The 17,987-nt window shown below is 35.5% G+C and overlaps 1 protein-coding gene across 4 annotated transcripts in view; it reads left to right on the forward strand.

Moving 5' to 3' along the window:
* LOC102217784 (glypican-6-like) overlaps positions 1-17,987 on the forward strand; it is a 146,397-nt gene that overhangs the window by 17,392 nt on the left and 111,018 nt on the right. For all 4 annotated transcript variants that reach the window (XM_023332920.1, XM_023332922.1, XM_005806770.3 and 1 more), the window contains one exon: positions 12,193-12,351. In XM_023332920.1, coding sequence (XP_023188688.1) covers positions 12,193-12,351 — 159 coding nt within the window. The remainder of the gene's footprint in view (positions 1-12,192; positions 12,352-17,987) is intronic.

Raw genomic sequence — 17,987 nt, forward strand, 5'->3', positions numbered from 1 at the left:
CTGCATTGTGTTCTTTTTGGTCAGCTGTGATTTTAACCTTGGAATTCCACAATAAACACCATTTTTTTTAGTATGTTTCCTAAAGGTAAATCATAAAAACTGATTCTGCATCCTGCAGTGCTCTAGATGTTGTCTTGTTTTTGTTTGTTTCTCTTTTCTTTTCTGTGATCTCCAAGGTAAGCTCATGTGCTCTTTGAGTAATCTTGATAGACCTGCCTCTCCTGGGAATGCTCACCAATGTTACATGTTTTCTCTGTTGCAACCCTGGATAATGGCTCTCTCTGTTGTTCTCTGGAATCCCAAAGCTATATAAATGTCTTTCTAATTCTTTCCAGTCTGATAGATATGGATTTTTTTTTCTCATCTTATCATAAATTTCTTTAGCCTTGGACTATGGTGTTGTGTTTTTTAAGATATTTCAGTCTTCTTTGTGTTGTCTTTCTTTTGGCCATTAGACAATAATCAGTCCTTCAGCCAGACTGTTATTTTTACTTAATTAGTTTTTTTCTCTGAAATTAAGATTATTTAATTATTTGTAATATTAAGCATAAGTATAAGGAGTAGTAATCTATTAGTGGGAAATACTTTTTCATATAACTGTACCTATATTCATTTTTTCTCTACCTGACAACATGAGAAAATGTCAGATTTTTATTATGCTTTTTATTATGCTAAGTTGTATATTATGTTAGCTTAGTGTGTTTTCCATTTGCAAAAAAAAAATGTATTTGGTTCTCAGATCTGCATTTCTAACACTTTACAGGAAACAGGGTGAGCTTTGGGGTGCAGAGCAGAGCCTTTTTTATGAGAAGTAATTAGTTTTAATATTTTCAGTCCAGAGACTGTTTTTCATTTAAACCATCTGCCTTTGTTGAACAGAACCCAGGTTATGTAATTTTAGTATTTTAGTATTATACTATCTTGACACAAGGAACAAAGTAACAATTTAATTTGAGACATTCACAAACATACGTCTAACATATTTTTTGTTCTTATTATCTGTTAGCTATGCTGTCAGTTTAAACTAATGTAAGCAAGAGGTAATTAAAAAATCATTAAATAACACCTACACTGCTGTCACATTGCAAGCATGTTCATTTGACTAAAAAGGGGTAGAGCTGACATGACATTGGCATCGACATCATGAAATTATGAACTTGAAGTCTTCTGGTTGCTTTCAGCACACTAGAGCAGAAATGTCTACTTAGCACCTTTCTGTGAACCCTTCAGTTGTCTATACATTACTCTCAGATAATTTTTCCAACTTTGGAAGTTGTTTGAAAGTTAGGAACTCTTTTAGCCTTATCCAATCAAGGCAACATATGGTGAAAGCAATTGTGGGAATTATCTGTGTCATCTTGTTTGGACATATTCAATTTGGGTCTCATGCCCCAGTGGAAATAGTTGAAAGAGGGTGATTTGGGTGATGGAGGGAGATCCAGATGGCAGAGCAGCGGAAAGATCAATCGAGCTTCATGCCTTTTTTTCCCCTCACTTCAACATGCAGACAGATGTGATTTAACATAGTAAATTAGGTTTACTTTCAGCTTGTGGATTTCTGTTGACAAGTAATAACACCTTCAACAGGATGCACAAACTTGCTTATAGAAACGCATAGCATATCTTTTTTTTATTTCTTGATTTATAACAGCTACAAAAATCTCATCAATTTGCCTGCTAGGTTTAATAGGCTGTAAAGAAGAAGCCGTTTATGGATTACACCTAATTTTACAGACAAATGCATACTAACTGGCTGCACCCATTGTCCTAGAGAACCATTTTTAAGTTGCTTTTAAAGCGAAGGATGCTGCTGATCTGGTATTTTCTTGACTATGACTTCCAGGCAAAAAGTTCTGCATCTTTAAAAATCAAGAAAGATGTTGCATTAAAAAACAGTGGCATTATATTAACTAATGTTTAATGGATTTTTTTTATTAATCACTTGATGACGTACATATAATCATTATAATCTGGATGTTCTCAACATGGCATATGATTTCAGAAATGTGTATTTAACTTCACACTAAAATCAAGCTTTTCTACATTTGCATTGCTCACACACTTTCTCACTTTTGGTAGTTTTCATATGCAGATTCATTTATTTATCCAACCTTTTTCTTTTAAACATTTTAAATATGTTTAGAAGAGAAATTATGTTCCCTTGACTCCAGATTACAAGAATCTTACAGATTTAAATATATAATTTGGAATATTAGGCTCATCATGCAATCACTTTTGTCCCTAAAAAAGATTATAGAAGTTGTATTTTTTTCTCCCTTTTAATAAAACAGTACATAGTATTCATAAGCTCTTCATCATTCAGCAGTGTTTAATTTATTTGAGGGTATGATTAAGCTCCTTTTTCGCCCTCTAATCTAGGTCATGTCAGCTGAATGAAAGGAGCCTTAAACGTGTTTCAGCCCAAACAAAGAGAGGACAGTTATGGCCCAGATGTGGGAGACGGCCTCAGCTCTGCCTGAGTCAATAGATCTCAAAGATAGAGGTGTCAACCTTTAAAAGGAACATGCAGCTCAGGCAGACTTCTGGCAATTACTGCTCAGTGTGCTGAACTTGACTCAAACCATTTAGTATAAAGAGAGGGCAAAGGAAGAAAAAAAAACTACCTGCTCTGTCACAGGTTATTGTTGGGAGAAATTTTTAACTTTTCAACTAGTTGAGCTCTGCTTGTTCTGTATAGTCATCATTATGCGATAGACAGTATATTCTGAAGTACTAAAAGAAGATGCCATGCATCTTTCAAAGGATAAATCAAGCTGATATTTTCTGATTTGTGGTTTAGATTACCAGAACAGCTAGATTACTGAACAGTATAAATGTTCATTCATCTCTTCTACTAGCAAAAGGTTATTGTCCAGCACACAGTTGACTTGCTAGACCACCAACATCTCCAGCAGAGACCATCTGTCTGTAGACATTTTGACCCTTGTGGTACTTTGTCAAAATACAAAGTGAGCAGCGATGACTATTTGCTGCAGGCTAATCTCACTTTTCTCATTTCAACACTATAGCTTAGACATGCTGTGATGTGGGAGTATTATTTGCTAGTTCACCAGAAAAGAGAATGGCCAGGTTTCCTACTAATGAAAAAGATAACTTTTTTTATCTTTTGGATTTTTTCGGGCACCTCAGGGAAAGAGAAGAGCATTGCTAGCAAAACAAACAACGTTTTAATAAATTGCAATTAATTGAATCATCTGTTGCATCTATGTTTGCAAACTGCAATAGTGCTCATAGAAAATGCTAGAAAGGGAATATCAAAATGGATTGACATAAATTACAACAGACATCTAGATCAGAAGAGCCTCCAAAAAATCAAGACTTTATTATTTAACCTCCATAAGCATATTCAGACTGACTTAAATAGACTTAACAGCATACGAAAAGCATTTTCCTGAATGATTCAATAAAGTTTTGTTTTTTTTACTCTAAGGAATGATCGACAATGCTAAGCTAGCTAATTAGATAGCTATCCAGCTATCAACTTATCTGGATAAAAATACTGATAATCAGTTGTATTCACTATTTTCATGCAGTGCACTCTGTGTTTTGCTCTGTCTCTGCATCAAAACAAAGCCAGTGACACGTGTTATTATGATTCACCTTAAAACTAACATTTTCAAAAAAGTGTTGTTTGGTAAATATATGTTGTTCCTACATTGAAAAAATGTTTGTTTAACACATCTAAATGATCGAAAACTGAGAAATTGTTTTAATAATCTAATGGCTAGTTGGTTCCCAACTACCCCATTCCAAGCCCCTTGCATGTGTTTGCTGGAAAGTCATTCTTGTTCAGGCATTCAAAGTGAACCCTAGATATTTAGACCCAATGACTTCAAACTAAATTAAACCATGGCAATCATAGGAGAACAGGGACCAGTAAACTCTACTGGTGAATTGAAATGTCAAGAACCTACGTCTGTTTTAGGTGTGCAGCCTCATCAGAAGGCGATGAGTTGCTGTACTTCTTAGAGCTTTGTGGGAACAGGGTTGTAAGTCCTTTGAAAAAGCAATATTCCAGAGGCCGTTCTGAATGAGGCCAGTGCAGTAAGGTGGTGGTAGATCAATGATAATAAATATGATTCATACAACAGCGTATCTCCTAAGTGCAGAGCTTTGGTCTACACTAGTGCAAGAAAAACTCAATAATGTGCATCAGTAGATGATGCAACATAAAAACAAAGCAGGTTTTCAACCAAATGCAATTGTACTGTGTGCTGTTTGGGCTTGACTTTTATAGACTCTAGTTTTTTTTTTTTGATAGTTTTTGTTTGTTTCTTTGTTTTATTAAAGGAAACATTTGAAATAATTAGTTTTGTACAGAATACACTAGACACAATCTGCAGTGAGGCAGTTCTTTTACATTTCAAAATGGCTTTACATATTTTCAGTATGGATGAGGGAGGCAGTTTTTTCTTTTGACTTCAAGATCTGCTAACTTGTTTTGGCAAGGAGCTCTTGTGAGACTGTCCTTACTTTATAAATGCTGGCAAGAGTGGTTAAAAGTTGTACCAGATGGCGAAGCCCATATGCAGTTTGCCCTTTGGCCAGGTAGACTAATGAATGCTTTTGGGAGTTATTCTGGCACTGGACCCTCCATGGGCAGATAACTCCGTCATTTCCCTCAGCTGCTATGAAATATTGTCTGGCTTTCACATTTCCCTGTAACATATGCTTATAGTAATAGAGATGAAATTGAAATAGAACAAAAAACTCTTCACTTTGATATGATGGGACTGCTATTGTATAGTTCAATATGTTTATATTATTGTGGACCCTTGTGAGAGTCTTTAGATGATGTTGGACTTCTGGCTAACCTTGGATATTTTTTCCTCCTGGTGCTACTAAGGTACTAATAATTCTGTTTCTTTGTGTCTTCTGAAGATGTTGTCCTTAAGGAGTACGATACATACAAACGCTTCTACAAATAATAGAAGCAGAGATGCTTTGTGAAAACTGTGGAGATAACTCCAAAGTACTTCGTGTCTGACCTTCACAGTCTGGCTATAGCTCATAAAACCTGTCTGCAATAAGTAAGTAAGGTAATTTAAGTAGATGAACTGCATAATATCTTGTGTTGTAATTGAAATAAGTTCAGCTAAAGTGGAAGGTCTATGAAACATGCGCAATAGTGTGGTGGTTAGAACCGTCTCTTCACAGGCCGAAATGAGTAACTGTGAGACTGAACGGCTGTCAGTCTCTGCTGTGATTGACCGCCGACCTGTTCAAGGTGTACTGTGCCTCTCGTCCAGTGACTGCTGGGAGTCTGTCTGAAATATTGTCGACCTAATAGATCTGAGAAGTATTACATCATGTGTTTCAATCCAAGAAATCTATATCAGACTTAAATCAAGTTGTCATGAGTGAGCCTGAATAACTGTGCAAACTTTTTCTTCTATTTTTGCATTTATCATAGAGAATCGGATGCCTTTTGAAGACAGGAAATTGAATCACCATGTTGTGTGTCACTTTAAAGCAAGTTTCATCACATGATCTGTTTTACCTCTCTGAGAAAAATATATGTTAATAAATATGGTTTATCTTAAAATGAACAACTATTTAGTTGTTTGTTTTTTTTTTACATTTTCTCTAGATTTTCTATTTTCTCAGTTTATAATGTCCTAATTTTCTTGTTTTACAATTAAAGTTCATATATAAAATAATAAATAAAATCATAATAAAGACCCAAATTTTAAATCAGAATTTGAACCGATGGCCTTATTGCTACGTGCCAACGGTGTCAACAACTGTGCCCCATGTGTCATTTTTATACACTGTATTTTCAGCGAAAATACATAATTTCAGTTATGTGGTTTTGGCTGAGGCTGCTATCGTTTTCTGCCAACACTCCTTCTAATCTGGGTCTAGTTATTTTCTTTCTTCTTTTAGAGGAAGATGTGACTTGACAGATACAGCTCCAAAGTCTGCAAACTCACACGTCTTTCTCCTTCACATAGAAAAGCTTGGAGACGTGGTAAACTGGCCTTAGCTGGTTTGTTTTGTTTCTGTAATGATTTTTTGTGATGTTCAGCCATACCAAAGAGACAAAATTAAGAAAAAAATGTACGATACACTGATTGTATTTGGAATTCGTTGCTGATCAGGCCACATCACATGCCACTATAATGACATTATGGTATCTGTTTCTTTGGAGTGGGTCAAAAAATAAACCTGTCACTTTGTGATAAAGCACCCACATTTTTAGATCACTTTTAAATGCTTACACATGTCATGATATGTTTGGCTTACAGTGAATTTAATTTAGTTTAATCATGATTCTGTTCATATTGTTTGTCTTGTATAATACATAACTCCCACATTTATTTTGTGTCTCTGGAGAAATCAGAGAAACAGCCTGTATTGTTCTAAAACACAGCACCACTGAACAATATAGAGAAACCAAAATTTACCTCAAAGACATACAGTAATAGTGGTCCACATACACACACACACAATTATACAGAATCGTTTTACATTTAAAAAGTGAATTTTATTATTTCTTTTCTTTGACAATGATAAAAAAAAAAAACTTTAATAGCTGCACTTCTTAAAACAACAGCTCCTCAAACAAATAAAATTGAAACTAAATGAAACAAAGTTTAGTTTTGGTAAAACAACTGAGTATGGGTCACTTTACTATTTTGTGTCTCTGGAGACACAAAATAAATATAAAGAGCTATTTTGTAGTAAATAGGTTAGAAAAACTTTGAACTTCTATGAAATGACAAAGCAGCTAGAAAAAAAAAAGACAGATTATCCTATCACAAAATCTGAATTCTTACATGATCACATATTTAAATCTAAAATTAAAGAAAGGAATACAGATATGGGAGAGTGGTGGCTTGCATGGCACTTTAACATGACACATTAAATTTTGTACTTCTTATAATTGTCCATCCATCTATCCATCCATCTATTGTCTGTACCCACTTATCCCTGCAGGGTCATGGGTCAGGCCCGGTGCCTCTGTACTGTGGTTATTGGGTGAGAGGTGAGTATGCCCTGGATGGTTGCCAGTCCATCACAGAGACATGCTGGACAAACAGCTATGCACACAGACTCTAATACCTAAGGGGACTTTAAAGAGACCAATTAACCCAAGAGTCATATTTTTTACCGTGGAAGTACTCAAAAACAATCCACACATTCACAGGTGGAACATGCAAACTCCTCGCAGATGAATCCCAGTCCGGGATTCGAACCAAGGACCTTTGTTCTGCAAGGCAACAGTGTATGAAATATGTATTTTAGGTTTAACTATTGTGATTTCTAATGTTCTTGCGTTGTTGTTTAACTGGGAACTCAGTCCTACTCATTTTACTTTTAGAGTATCAGCAAAACCTGTTTGCCCAGACCGTTAATATTTCTGCAGCCAAGTTTTTTTAAATGCTGCTGGAAATAGCAAGAATTGTAAGATTGTCTTTTTCCTGCCCATTAGACACAAGCTTTAAAACAAAGAATCGATCACTCAAACTTATGTGTCTTTATTGTCAGGAAATATGATGCCAAAGGAAATGGATGCCCAAAAACCTGCATAAATTTCAGCATACATATAAGGTTTTAGCACTCTAACCTCTGCATTATCATACTGGTTGTTAAATATTAACTTTCACCAAATATAACCAACTCCATTTGTAAGCTAATTAGGTTTTATGTTTTAAATATATATTGCAAATGTAATAAACAATTACAAAACATTTAATAACATTTTTCATCAGGGGAGGAATTATATTTGCACGGCTGATTGTGTTTTCCATGCAACCAAGCTTTACCCTGTTTTCTCTGACAAATCAACTGGACTTTGAGATGACAAACTGGTCAACGACTTTAGATAATTACATTTATTTTCAATCATCACTGGGAGCATATTGTATGTGATGATCAGGGGGAGCTGCATCTGCAACCTAAAACATGTTTCTAATTTTTGTTTGATTGAAATGCATTTAAGCTAATGACACAACATTTCATTGAAATATCTCCCAAAAACATTAGCATTTATCCTAAATTATCTCCCAGTCTATAATTACATACATTTAAATCCCGGATCAGCTCATTCAGAAAGCTGAGCAGCAGTGCGCTCTGCTCTGGCATACGAGCTCAGTACAGCTGCAAGGACAGAATGCCACATTAGTAAGATGGAGCAAGTTGCATTTAATTGTGCAATTCCACATTGTTTGCATAATTATTTGTTCATAAATCTGATGATCATTTAAGTAAACAATGTTTTATGGATTTTTGCATGGCTGTGTGTGGTGACCCATGAATTTGTGATTTTCAGTAGGTTAATGAATTATGAATGTGGGTGGATGTGTCAGACCTTGAGATTAAAACGTGTTGTTTAAAGTCCAAAGTAAAACGGTTTTGTTTCTTTCAAACAAAATCAGTAATTATGCAGTAATTTTTTTATTAATTACATTTGCACATTTTCTTTCATCCAGGCTTTTAAAAGAATCCTTTGGGTACAAGAGAGAGACCCTACTATCTCTTGTGGCCATTTTTTTCAATACAGTGTTGTCTTTTGAAAACTTAAAGAACACAGTTCTGCAAAAGTTGTCTTGAAGCTGTGCAGAATGTTGCATGGCTCCATATTTTCTTTCTTGTGCAAAGTAGTGAAGTAAAACAGGGGAGATACTATTTAATGAGACATCACCTTATCCAGTTTTACATTTGTTGTGTTTTAAAAAGCAAACCTCACGACCCAAAGATGAATTATTCAAAATGTGCTGCAAAAATTTCATGTGACTTTACTATTACTCTTATTTACAATGTGCGGTTTAGATTGGCATTTGGATTTATGAAAAAAGAGGCAGAAATGAAGACAGAAAGAGGGATTAACATGCAACCATCCCATTTAAAACACCTTATAAATGCAGCTCATGCTCATGGCCACTACTCACAAAGGCTTATTGTCGGTTGGCTTTAGTGACAGAGGAAGGGTGAAGTCAAATTAAGTGTTTATATGAAAACAAAACTGAGAGGTGAATAGAGAGGTGCACAGCCCATGAAAGCTAAAAGCACTACCAATTCCCTTCACCTGTCTTTTACACTTAAGGACAGGTCTGCCTTTTATTGATTTTCTTTCTTTTGCCAGTCTTCAGTAGCCAACAGTGGTATTCCAACAACTTAAACCAATTTTATTGCATTGCAGGAAACCTAAAATTGAAAGCAACGTGCAGTCCTTCAAACTCACAGGGTCTCAAACTATAGCACGAAGCTGTAGTTTTCCCTCAGTTATCCATCATTATGACTCTAAGACGTAGACCTACTGTGGTGCCAAGCTCCCACCTATTTGGAGACCTACACATTCTGACTCTGTCAAGCATGCTGTACACCTGGAATGATCAGTTTTCTTTAATATTCTCCAAGTGTGCTAGTTAAAGATGAATTAATTACCCCATTCTTTGTAGGCAATGTAGCATGAATTATAATCTGTGACTAGTGCTACTTCATAAAAAAAAATCTCTCAAGTAAATGACAGAAAAAGAGTGCATGATTTTTGACTGATACATCGGTGAATAAGGTGATGATGAGTAAATATGAAGCTACCTTATGTTTCCCTTGCGTCATTGCAGCATTTTACAAAGCATCGTTTTTTTTTTGTTTTTGTGGTTTTTTGGGGGGGTTGGGGGGTTGTAGTCATTTTGACACAATGATGAATGTCTATGTTAAAATATTTTCACAGTGATGCTCCACATATTGGCTGTTACATATAAGAGTGGGAAAATGCTTTTGCATTAATTGAACCACATTGTCAATTAGCAAAAATGCCAAAAAGCTTGGAAAAAGCACAGAGGAGAAACTGACAGTTGCAAATCAGCTTTTTTAGGCTTTATAAAGTTTTCCTAGAAGTCTATGGTAACACTCGAGGAAAGTGTTTATGTTGAACCGTTGATGGTGCACCTCATTACTGGAGGTTGGTGCCTCTCTTATGTCTAATTATGGATTAGGTACATTAGAGAGTGCCTGCACGTACATCCCTCATCTTCCCTGTTTCATTATCCATATAGAGCTGCTTCATCCATGACTTACTGTACAAGAATGCAAAGCACCTTAGTGCCTGCCATTTAAAGCAATGGTTTACTGTAGAAGTATTTCTGAAAAAAGTTCCACTCTCACTGTCCTCCATGCCAATTCCCCACTGGAACAGTGGCACTCGTTTCATCTCTCTTTTCATTTGTTAATAGGTGGATGTGGAAAAACTCAAACCTTTCATGTGTCTTCTAGCCAGACTTTTTCTTTTAATCCCTAATGATGCCTGAGATTCTCAGTGCCAGAGTGTGTGCAACATGCAGAGAAATAGAATGTTAGGTAATTCTTTAAAGGAGTCAAAGATGCAGTACAATTATTTTCCAAAGAATCTGCTTAATGGATGCTCTCTTTCTAAACAACTTATGGAGATGTTGTTGAAAGAAATTACAATGTCAGTCATTTTTTAATATTAGGTTGTTGCTTTGTTCTCTGGTTTTTCCACCTCAAACAAACTAAGAAAGAAAAAAAAAGAAAGGAAGTCTCATTTTTAGCAGTTAGTGGCTCATGGATGCAACTTAAAATTACAGTATGTTTTTTTTTTTCTCCATTATTGGTAGTAATGATTTCAAAGCCATACTTTCATTTTATACGTCATTCTCTTGTGGGTTTGACTTTGTCTATTGTTTTGTGTAATTATGTTTCTTGTTTTCAGCTTCTGAGTTACTTATTGATAGTTATTTTGGATATTTCTTTTCTGTGTTCTAGTTACTTCCAGTTTTTTAGTATTTCTGAGTCCCCAAGTCTCCTGTGGGTTTTGAGCCCTTTTCATATCTCACTGTGTTTTGTTTGTGAACAGTTGACTAATATTTAGTCACTGGTTACTGTTGTGTCATTGTTTCTATTTAATTCCCTCTGTCTTTGCTGTCTGGTTTTCCACCCTGCTAATTAGATAAATTGTTTTCTTATTCCTCAGTGTAAAGTCTTCTTTGGTTTTTCAGTCAACGCTGATTCATCTGCTCATCTACTAGTATGCTATCCTGAGTTATCTTCCCCTGTTTCTGTTTTATTTTGAATTTCTTTAATTTCATGTGCTTAATTTAGTTTTATTTATTAAATATCTTTATCTTTGAGTTCACCTCAGCTTCCCTGTTCCCTGCATTTGGGTCCTCCACACAAACACCTCTATGACATGTTTGGTTTTCTTAAATCATTTTCTTGTGGATTGTTTTTTTTTTGTTCATCAATTCTAAAGATTTTTTTTTCTTTACGTTAAAAGTTAAGTGTAATACAAATACAATTATTCAGTTATCCAGTGTTAATAAAAACAAAATTAAGAATTTATTAAATGTAGAGTGCCAAGATTGCATAGCACTTGTTTACATTCTCAACTTTTTAATCCTCTAACTAATTTGAATGGTTTTCTGAGGTCAATGTAAAATTCCACTCTGGTCACTTCACAAAGAGAACAGGCGGCAAATTCCCAGACTGCTGACTCTCTGCGGTCAGCAGTCTCATTTGAACTATTTTCAACAAATATATCTTCTCCATGTTATCAATTAAACACAATTTGTAACTATCTGATTTCTGTTTATCACTGCAATATTTTTACCAAATATTTCACACCAGAGGTGTCGCTTTAGTTCTGTATAGGGTTTGCAGAAAGATGACTTCAAACAATTGCTAACATTGTTTGGTATCTGATGGATGAGTAAAGAGGCAATTGTTTCTTGTCATGACAAAATATGTTAGTGATTTGTTTATAGCTTGTTTTGCTGGCCCCTAGTGAACAGAAATCTTCTAATGTAACCATTATCCAATATTGCTTGGCTGATGTCATAGTTTGAGGCTATGCCAGGCTCCATCTTTGCTGCATGCCTTACGGCTAATTTGTTATTCTGGACTGCATACATAATAAGACTGACCTGACTTGACTCGGCTCTAAAAACAGTATTTTCTATCTCCTGTAACGGTGATGTGATAAAGATGCTATATGGGGAAGAAGCACTGATATATAAAAGTTACTTTCTGTCTTACCAATAAACATTATCTTTTCCATTTGTTACAGTCTGGCTGTCCTTGATAGTTTCAGAGACGAGAGTCCCTAAAATCACAGGAGACTTTTGATCAAAGACTTAGTGCAGCCTTCTGAAAAATCCAAATCCTGTGGCATTGCAAAACGGTTCTCCGTGTCTGTGTCTCGTTCAGGTGAGCACCTCCGTGTCTGTCCCAAGGGTTACACCTGCTGCACATCTGAGATGGAGGACAAACTCAGCCAGCAAAGCAAGCAGGAATTTGAGGTTATGGTTGAAGACAGCAGCCACAACATGAGAACAACATTCACCTCCAGACATAAAAAGTTTGACGGTAAGTCAAGACATTCATCTATTTTGTACCTTTTTTTGCTGCAGGGTATTTGAAAATTTTCAACAAACATAATTTTATAATGCACCAATATTCTAGAAAGGCAAATAAAAAAAAAGTACAGCAATGATTAACCTGTCTTAAAATAGCCAATATAAATATATCCATATTTCAACAGTGCAAGTGAATAAAAATAAATTTTCTCATGTTAGGCTAGAATTCCAACCCAAAGGTGTCTTAAAAAAAGAAAACCAGAAAATTGTCACCAAGTTTAATAAAAGTTGAATCTGGAGTCAGTGAGTTGAGATGGATGCTGAGTGGAAAAAAATGGAAGGTCACCAGCTAATACGTGGATTTGAGTGAGTGGCTCTTACCACTCAGAGTGTATGAGTGGAATACCAGACAGTGTAGCCAGAACCAGTGTGTACTTCAATCCAGGAGATTGTGGGAGAATAAGCAGGGTGGTCAGACAGATTAGCAGGCAGCCAGGCAGATAGATGAGGCTTAGTGTGAGGCTCCTGGTAATCACTGGACATTGCCATGCAGTGACTAGGCATACAGAGACTGCGGACCCAAAACCTACAAACAGTGGAGGAGTCAATAAATATTATAAAGATAATTGCTAAGCATCTTGAGATTATAGTGCAATATCAAAAGAGTTATGTGTTTTTGATCTGGTAAAAGATAAATAACAAAGTGGGCAATAAATACTAAACAATTATAACATTATGACCACCTACATATCATTGACTAGATACCTTTTTTAGCTCTATCACAAAGCTGTCAAATTTGTTTGTGGAGCACAATTGCTCAGTTTGATTGAGGGTTACATTTTTTTCACATTATGTTGAAAGATGCCTCTTCTATTTCTTGATCCCATTCTTGCTCAGATGTCCATTGTTCACCTGCTTTTTCCCTTCAAGGCCATTTCTTGAAGAGATTAAAAATGTTGTAACAAACTCAGATTAGGTGAATTAAGGAAAAAGATGGCTAGAAAATATGGGAAACAAGAAAATATGGGATTTAAAGGCAGTCTTCTTCAAGCTAAAATTAAGATTTAGTAAATACACTTTTGTGGAATGTATGATCTGTTAGCGCTTACTAATATCAGATATCGGCTGATATTAGTAATTTTTTAAATAGTATGAGTCTGATAAATAAAACTGGCCAGATATAACGACCAATATTTATTTCCATCTAGTTGCCGTTTTTTTTCTGAAGCGAGAGGTGAGAGCGTTTGTCGTGTGGTATTTGTGATGCCCAGTGATTATCTTTTTGATCACGAGACATTTTCTAGTGATGCAGTGCAGGATTATGGGGAGTTTAACTGAAACAGAAAAGCTATGAGGGAGTCAGGGGTGTGATCAGGTTTTTCTAAGGTGCTGAAAGGTAGTGAAATATATAAAAGATACATATATAATATCAGTAAGTGTTGGTTGTTTTCCATAGCAGCTGTATTAGAATCATATATTAATATTAGCCTTAATATTCCTAGTATTTTTTAATCAGTACAACATAAACTATGAATTAAAATTCCTCCCTTTATGCACATTATAAATACCCAGTTATCTGAAATTCTGAATTGTTTTACCCACACTTTTGCCCAGTTGTGTTCAGTAATGTTTAATAACATAATTCGCTGGATTTTTATCAGTAAAATAATGCTGTCTGTAAAACAAGGAATTACATAATCTTATGCAAGACATACAGTTTCAGATTCTGTCATTTTTGCACAAAAAAGCAGATCATTCACTTGCAGAAGATAGCTGCTTTCAAAGCTTGGATCAAACTCTCAGTGGCTCACTGTTATAAAATCATTTCTCTTTGACTTTCTGTGTTTAAAGATTAAAACTGCCTGCTTGAACCAGGAAAAGGGAAGGCAGCAAAAAGAGAAATCAATGTTTCATTGCCCAAACAACATCAAGGATGATGTATTTGATACATGTCGCTGACGACTGTTAAATGATCCATCTGACGGGTTGGAAATACCTGGATCAGTATCCCAGGAACGACAGTGCTGTGTTTAGGCTGGTTGACAGTTATTTATTTATCTGGTTTAAATCTGCTTAAGAGATAACTAAACACAGATTTGTCAAAATAGCAATATTTCAAAAAGAAGCAACATTGAAAATAGTCATTTGTATCTTTAAAAATAAATTAAAATAATATTTTTACTATTTCAAAACATAGTTGAAACATACCAAACTAAATTACTGTAACATTTGGACAGACTTAATGCAAAATCTAGAATTGCCAAATAAGCTAAAACCAAAACAAAGGGCTTGAGACTAAATATGCTTTTTTTGAGCTGACTCAGCACTTGCCAAGTGTCACCATTGATGGTTTAACATAACTTAAATTATGGTCTCCAAAAAGTCCAGCTATCTGTGAATCTTTTCCCACTCAATTCATGCATGTTTGCGAGCGATCTAGTGTCTTTCTGGAGTGCTTAATGGGGCAAGAGGTAGACTGTTCACCAGGTCAACACAACACAGAGACAAAGAGGACATATAACCATGCAGACACAAATGTCCAGTTACATAAATTCATGTTCTTTTGTTTACCTATATTGTATTGCAGTATGCCTGAAAGCCACATTCACCACAAAAAACATTCATGACATGATTGCTGTTGGTGTTACATCACACTGCCTGAACCTTCCTACAGCTATGAGTTTTAGGGCAAGAACATTTTGTTCACGATTTTAGTAACTGTACATGTACTTCATTCTAACGGTTCCTATGTTAAAACTGCAATAACTTAAAGTATTGTCAGTATAAAGATGTTATCCTTGAAAGTAGAGAAAGCTAGCTTTACTTGTGTATATGCTTAACTGATACTGATTTCTTATACAAAATTTCCTTGATTGTTTAAACCTTTTTTAAATAGTTTGACATATGTCAAAAATAATAGAACATTTTGGAAGTTAAACCTTCAGAACAATATTGATATTGTTTATCAACATATTTAAGGCATATGTAGTCTATTATGCAAAAAAAAAAATCATTTTCCATATATGATCAAGTTATTACTTCTCTTAATATTACATGCTTTCTTATTGCGTTAAGCTTATCCACCTCATGGGGTTTGAATCATCGCTTATACATTTTACATGCCCCCATTTCTGTCCAAAGTTATTTATAGTCCCCTATTATGAAAACCTTAACTTACTTTTTGATTACTGGCTGCTTCCCCTGAAGGCCTGTGGGTTCTGATGCATTATTGAGCAATCTTGAAGCCATAAATGACTGTTGCACACTAGAATTAAGGCTTGGATATGAGCATCCAATCATCTGGCTCTGTTACCCCATCTTTCAGCATGCCTTATGCTCAACCAAGGACCCTCAAGAGTTCTATCATATGAACACCACATATAGCGCAGGGAGAGAAAAAAATATATAACTAACTTTGCAGAAATGCACTTCCGCAGTCAGTTGACTGATAATTTTTGGCTTAGCCTCAACAAACTCCTGATTTTAGTCTCTTAAAATTTGCTTTGCTGATGTGTCTCAGAGAATGACCTAAATTAAATTAGATTTAAAAAAATATGCTTAATATTTTGTGTCGGCTTGGGTGTGTGTGGGTGTGTGTGTGTGTGTGTGTGGGGGGGGGGGGGGGGGGGGGGTGCACAAAGCTGTGTACTCCTGCATAAAAATAAACATAATTCTTAAAAGGTTTAGAAAATCAGCTCTAATGATAAACCTTCATGTCTGTGGTTTTATTGATCAATAGGCATTGAAAAAGCAGCAAACACTATGAATTAACATGAATAAGAAAGAGGCTTTCTTCCTTTCCTGAAAACGTCTATTTTGGAGGTGCAAGGCTTTTGTATGACAGCGACTAAATACCCCATAAAAGAGAAATAATTGTAGCGTACAAGCCTTTATAAATAATAATAAAAAATGTCTCAATACTCATTTAGGTAATAATTGTCAACCTCAGTCTTTAGATCACAAATGTACAGGTGTACTGCAATAAAAGTAAAAATGCTTTATACCAATACCAATTGTGTCTAGTGTTAGTAACCAGGACAGCTCTTAGTCTCTCTTTTTGTTTTGTTTTTTTTTTAACTAGGGGCATCAACACACTGGATCTAGCATACTTAAATATGAAGAAGGCATTTAAGGCAATCTCCTGCTGCTGTCTTCACTTCTTAGACAACTTTTCTGTGATGCTTATTCATGCATACAGGCCCCTGCTTATCGGAGCAAAAAAAAGAAAAAGAAAGGCTACTGGCACAGTAGCCAGCTGAGAGCTTAGATTGAAGCAGCTATGTCAACATTACAGGACTACTGAAAGTGCACTGATTTGGATATGGCCAAGGTAGCAACATGAATTAGGATGACTGCATATTTTCTGTGGCAGCATGCGTCCTGAAGTGCATGGAGTACGTCTGTCATCTCAGAGAAAGTCTCGGATAAAAAGCAGCTGCATGCTGTGCTGAAAGCAAAGGATGTTCCTTTTAGGTCTGAGAAGATGACTCAGAACATGTACAGAGCTGACATGAAACATGCCATCACAGTGGCAAAACAGTGTTTTTACATTTTATGCTGCACAAAGAAAGACCACCTCTTGTTCCCATATTTTTGGAAATGCATCTTACAGAATTTACAGAAAAGAGATTCTTTGCTAGCTGGCATCTCTGATTGGGGTATCAAGCATAGTTTATGAGTGTTGCACTTAAGAACAGTTGGGCTCAACTTTCTCCTAATCAGGACATTTCACAAAAAACATTTCTGGATCAGAGCTCTCCAAATCATCAGGGAACCCACTTATTTTAACCATGGGAATTTCTTCTTGCTTCTCTATGGTAAGATGCTTCACAGCATCCAGATCAAAGCAAGCAGATTTTGCGACAATCGTTTGCTTCTCCGTCTTGAACCCAAAACCTCGTCCTCAGGAATTAATTTACCAGTGTGTATTTCTTGGTCTCCCATTTTTGGTGACACTGCTTTGGAGAAGTTTAGTTGTGCAATATAAACGAGCATAAATAGCTATTCAGTGTTGCAAGAAGTTTGCATCTTTTGTGACACTGAAAACAAAAATATAAACCAATCTTGCTTGTTTAAAAATCATGTGAGGTCTCAATGTAGCATCAACAATCCAACACTTTCAAGTACTACTTCAACGATTGATTTATTCGCTTGCTAGGGGAAGCAGAGTCTTCTCAAAACCAAGAAAGGATTTCATAATACACTTGTCCATGAATTCCTCTCATCACAGTGTACTGATAATGATTCTTTAGAAAGTAATTTCTAATTCAGAAGGAAAACATTTTAACCTAAGAAATAAATATTGCTGACCCTATAACTAATAGATGTTGATACTCTGCTTCTACTCATTATGACACCAGCAGAAATGTAATTACTGTCTCATTGACATTACCACCTTCTTTAAGTGGACTTGTTATCTCCTTACAGTTGAAAGTAGATATTTCCTAATATCTACTTTCCTTCTTTTACAGTTTGTTAAGAAAGTGATCATGTTTTTTATTACTTTTTTTAAAGTCAGACATTTCCATACATTTCCTCAGTATGTACAGTGTTGTCTTTCAGTTAAGTTGTATGACTTGGGTAAAACATTTGAGTATTTTTCTATAAGCTTCTCACAATAATTAGCTGGGCTCTATTCTTCCTGAA

This window comes from Xiphophorus maculatus, chromosome 4 (genome assembly GCF_002775205.1).
Source record: "Xiphophorus maculatus strain JP 163 A chromosome 4, X_maculatus-5.0-male, whole genome shotgun sequence".
Taxonomy (NCBI): domain Eukaryota; kingdom Metazoa; phylum Chordata; class Actinopteri; order Cyprinodontiformes; family Poeciliidae; genus Xiphophorus; species Xiphophorus maculatus.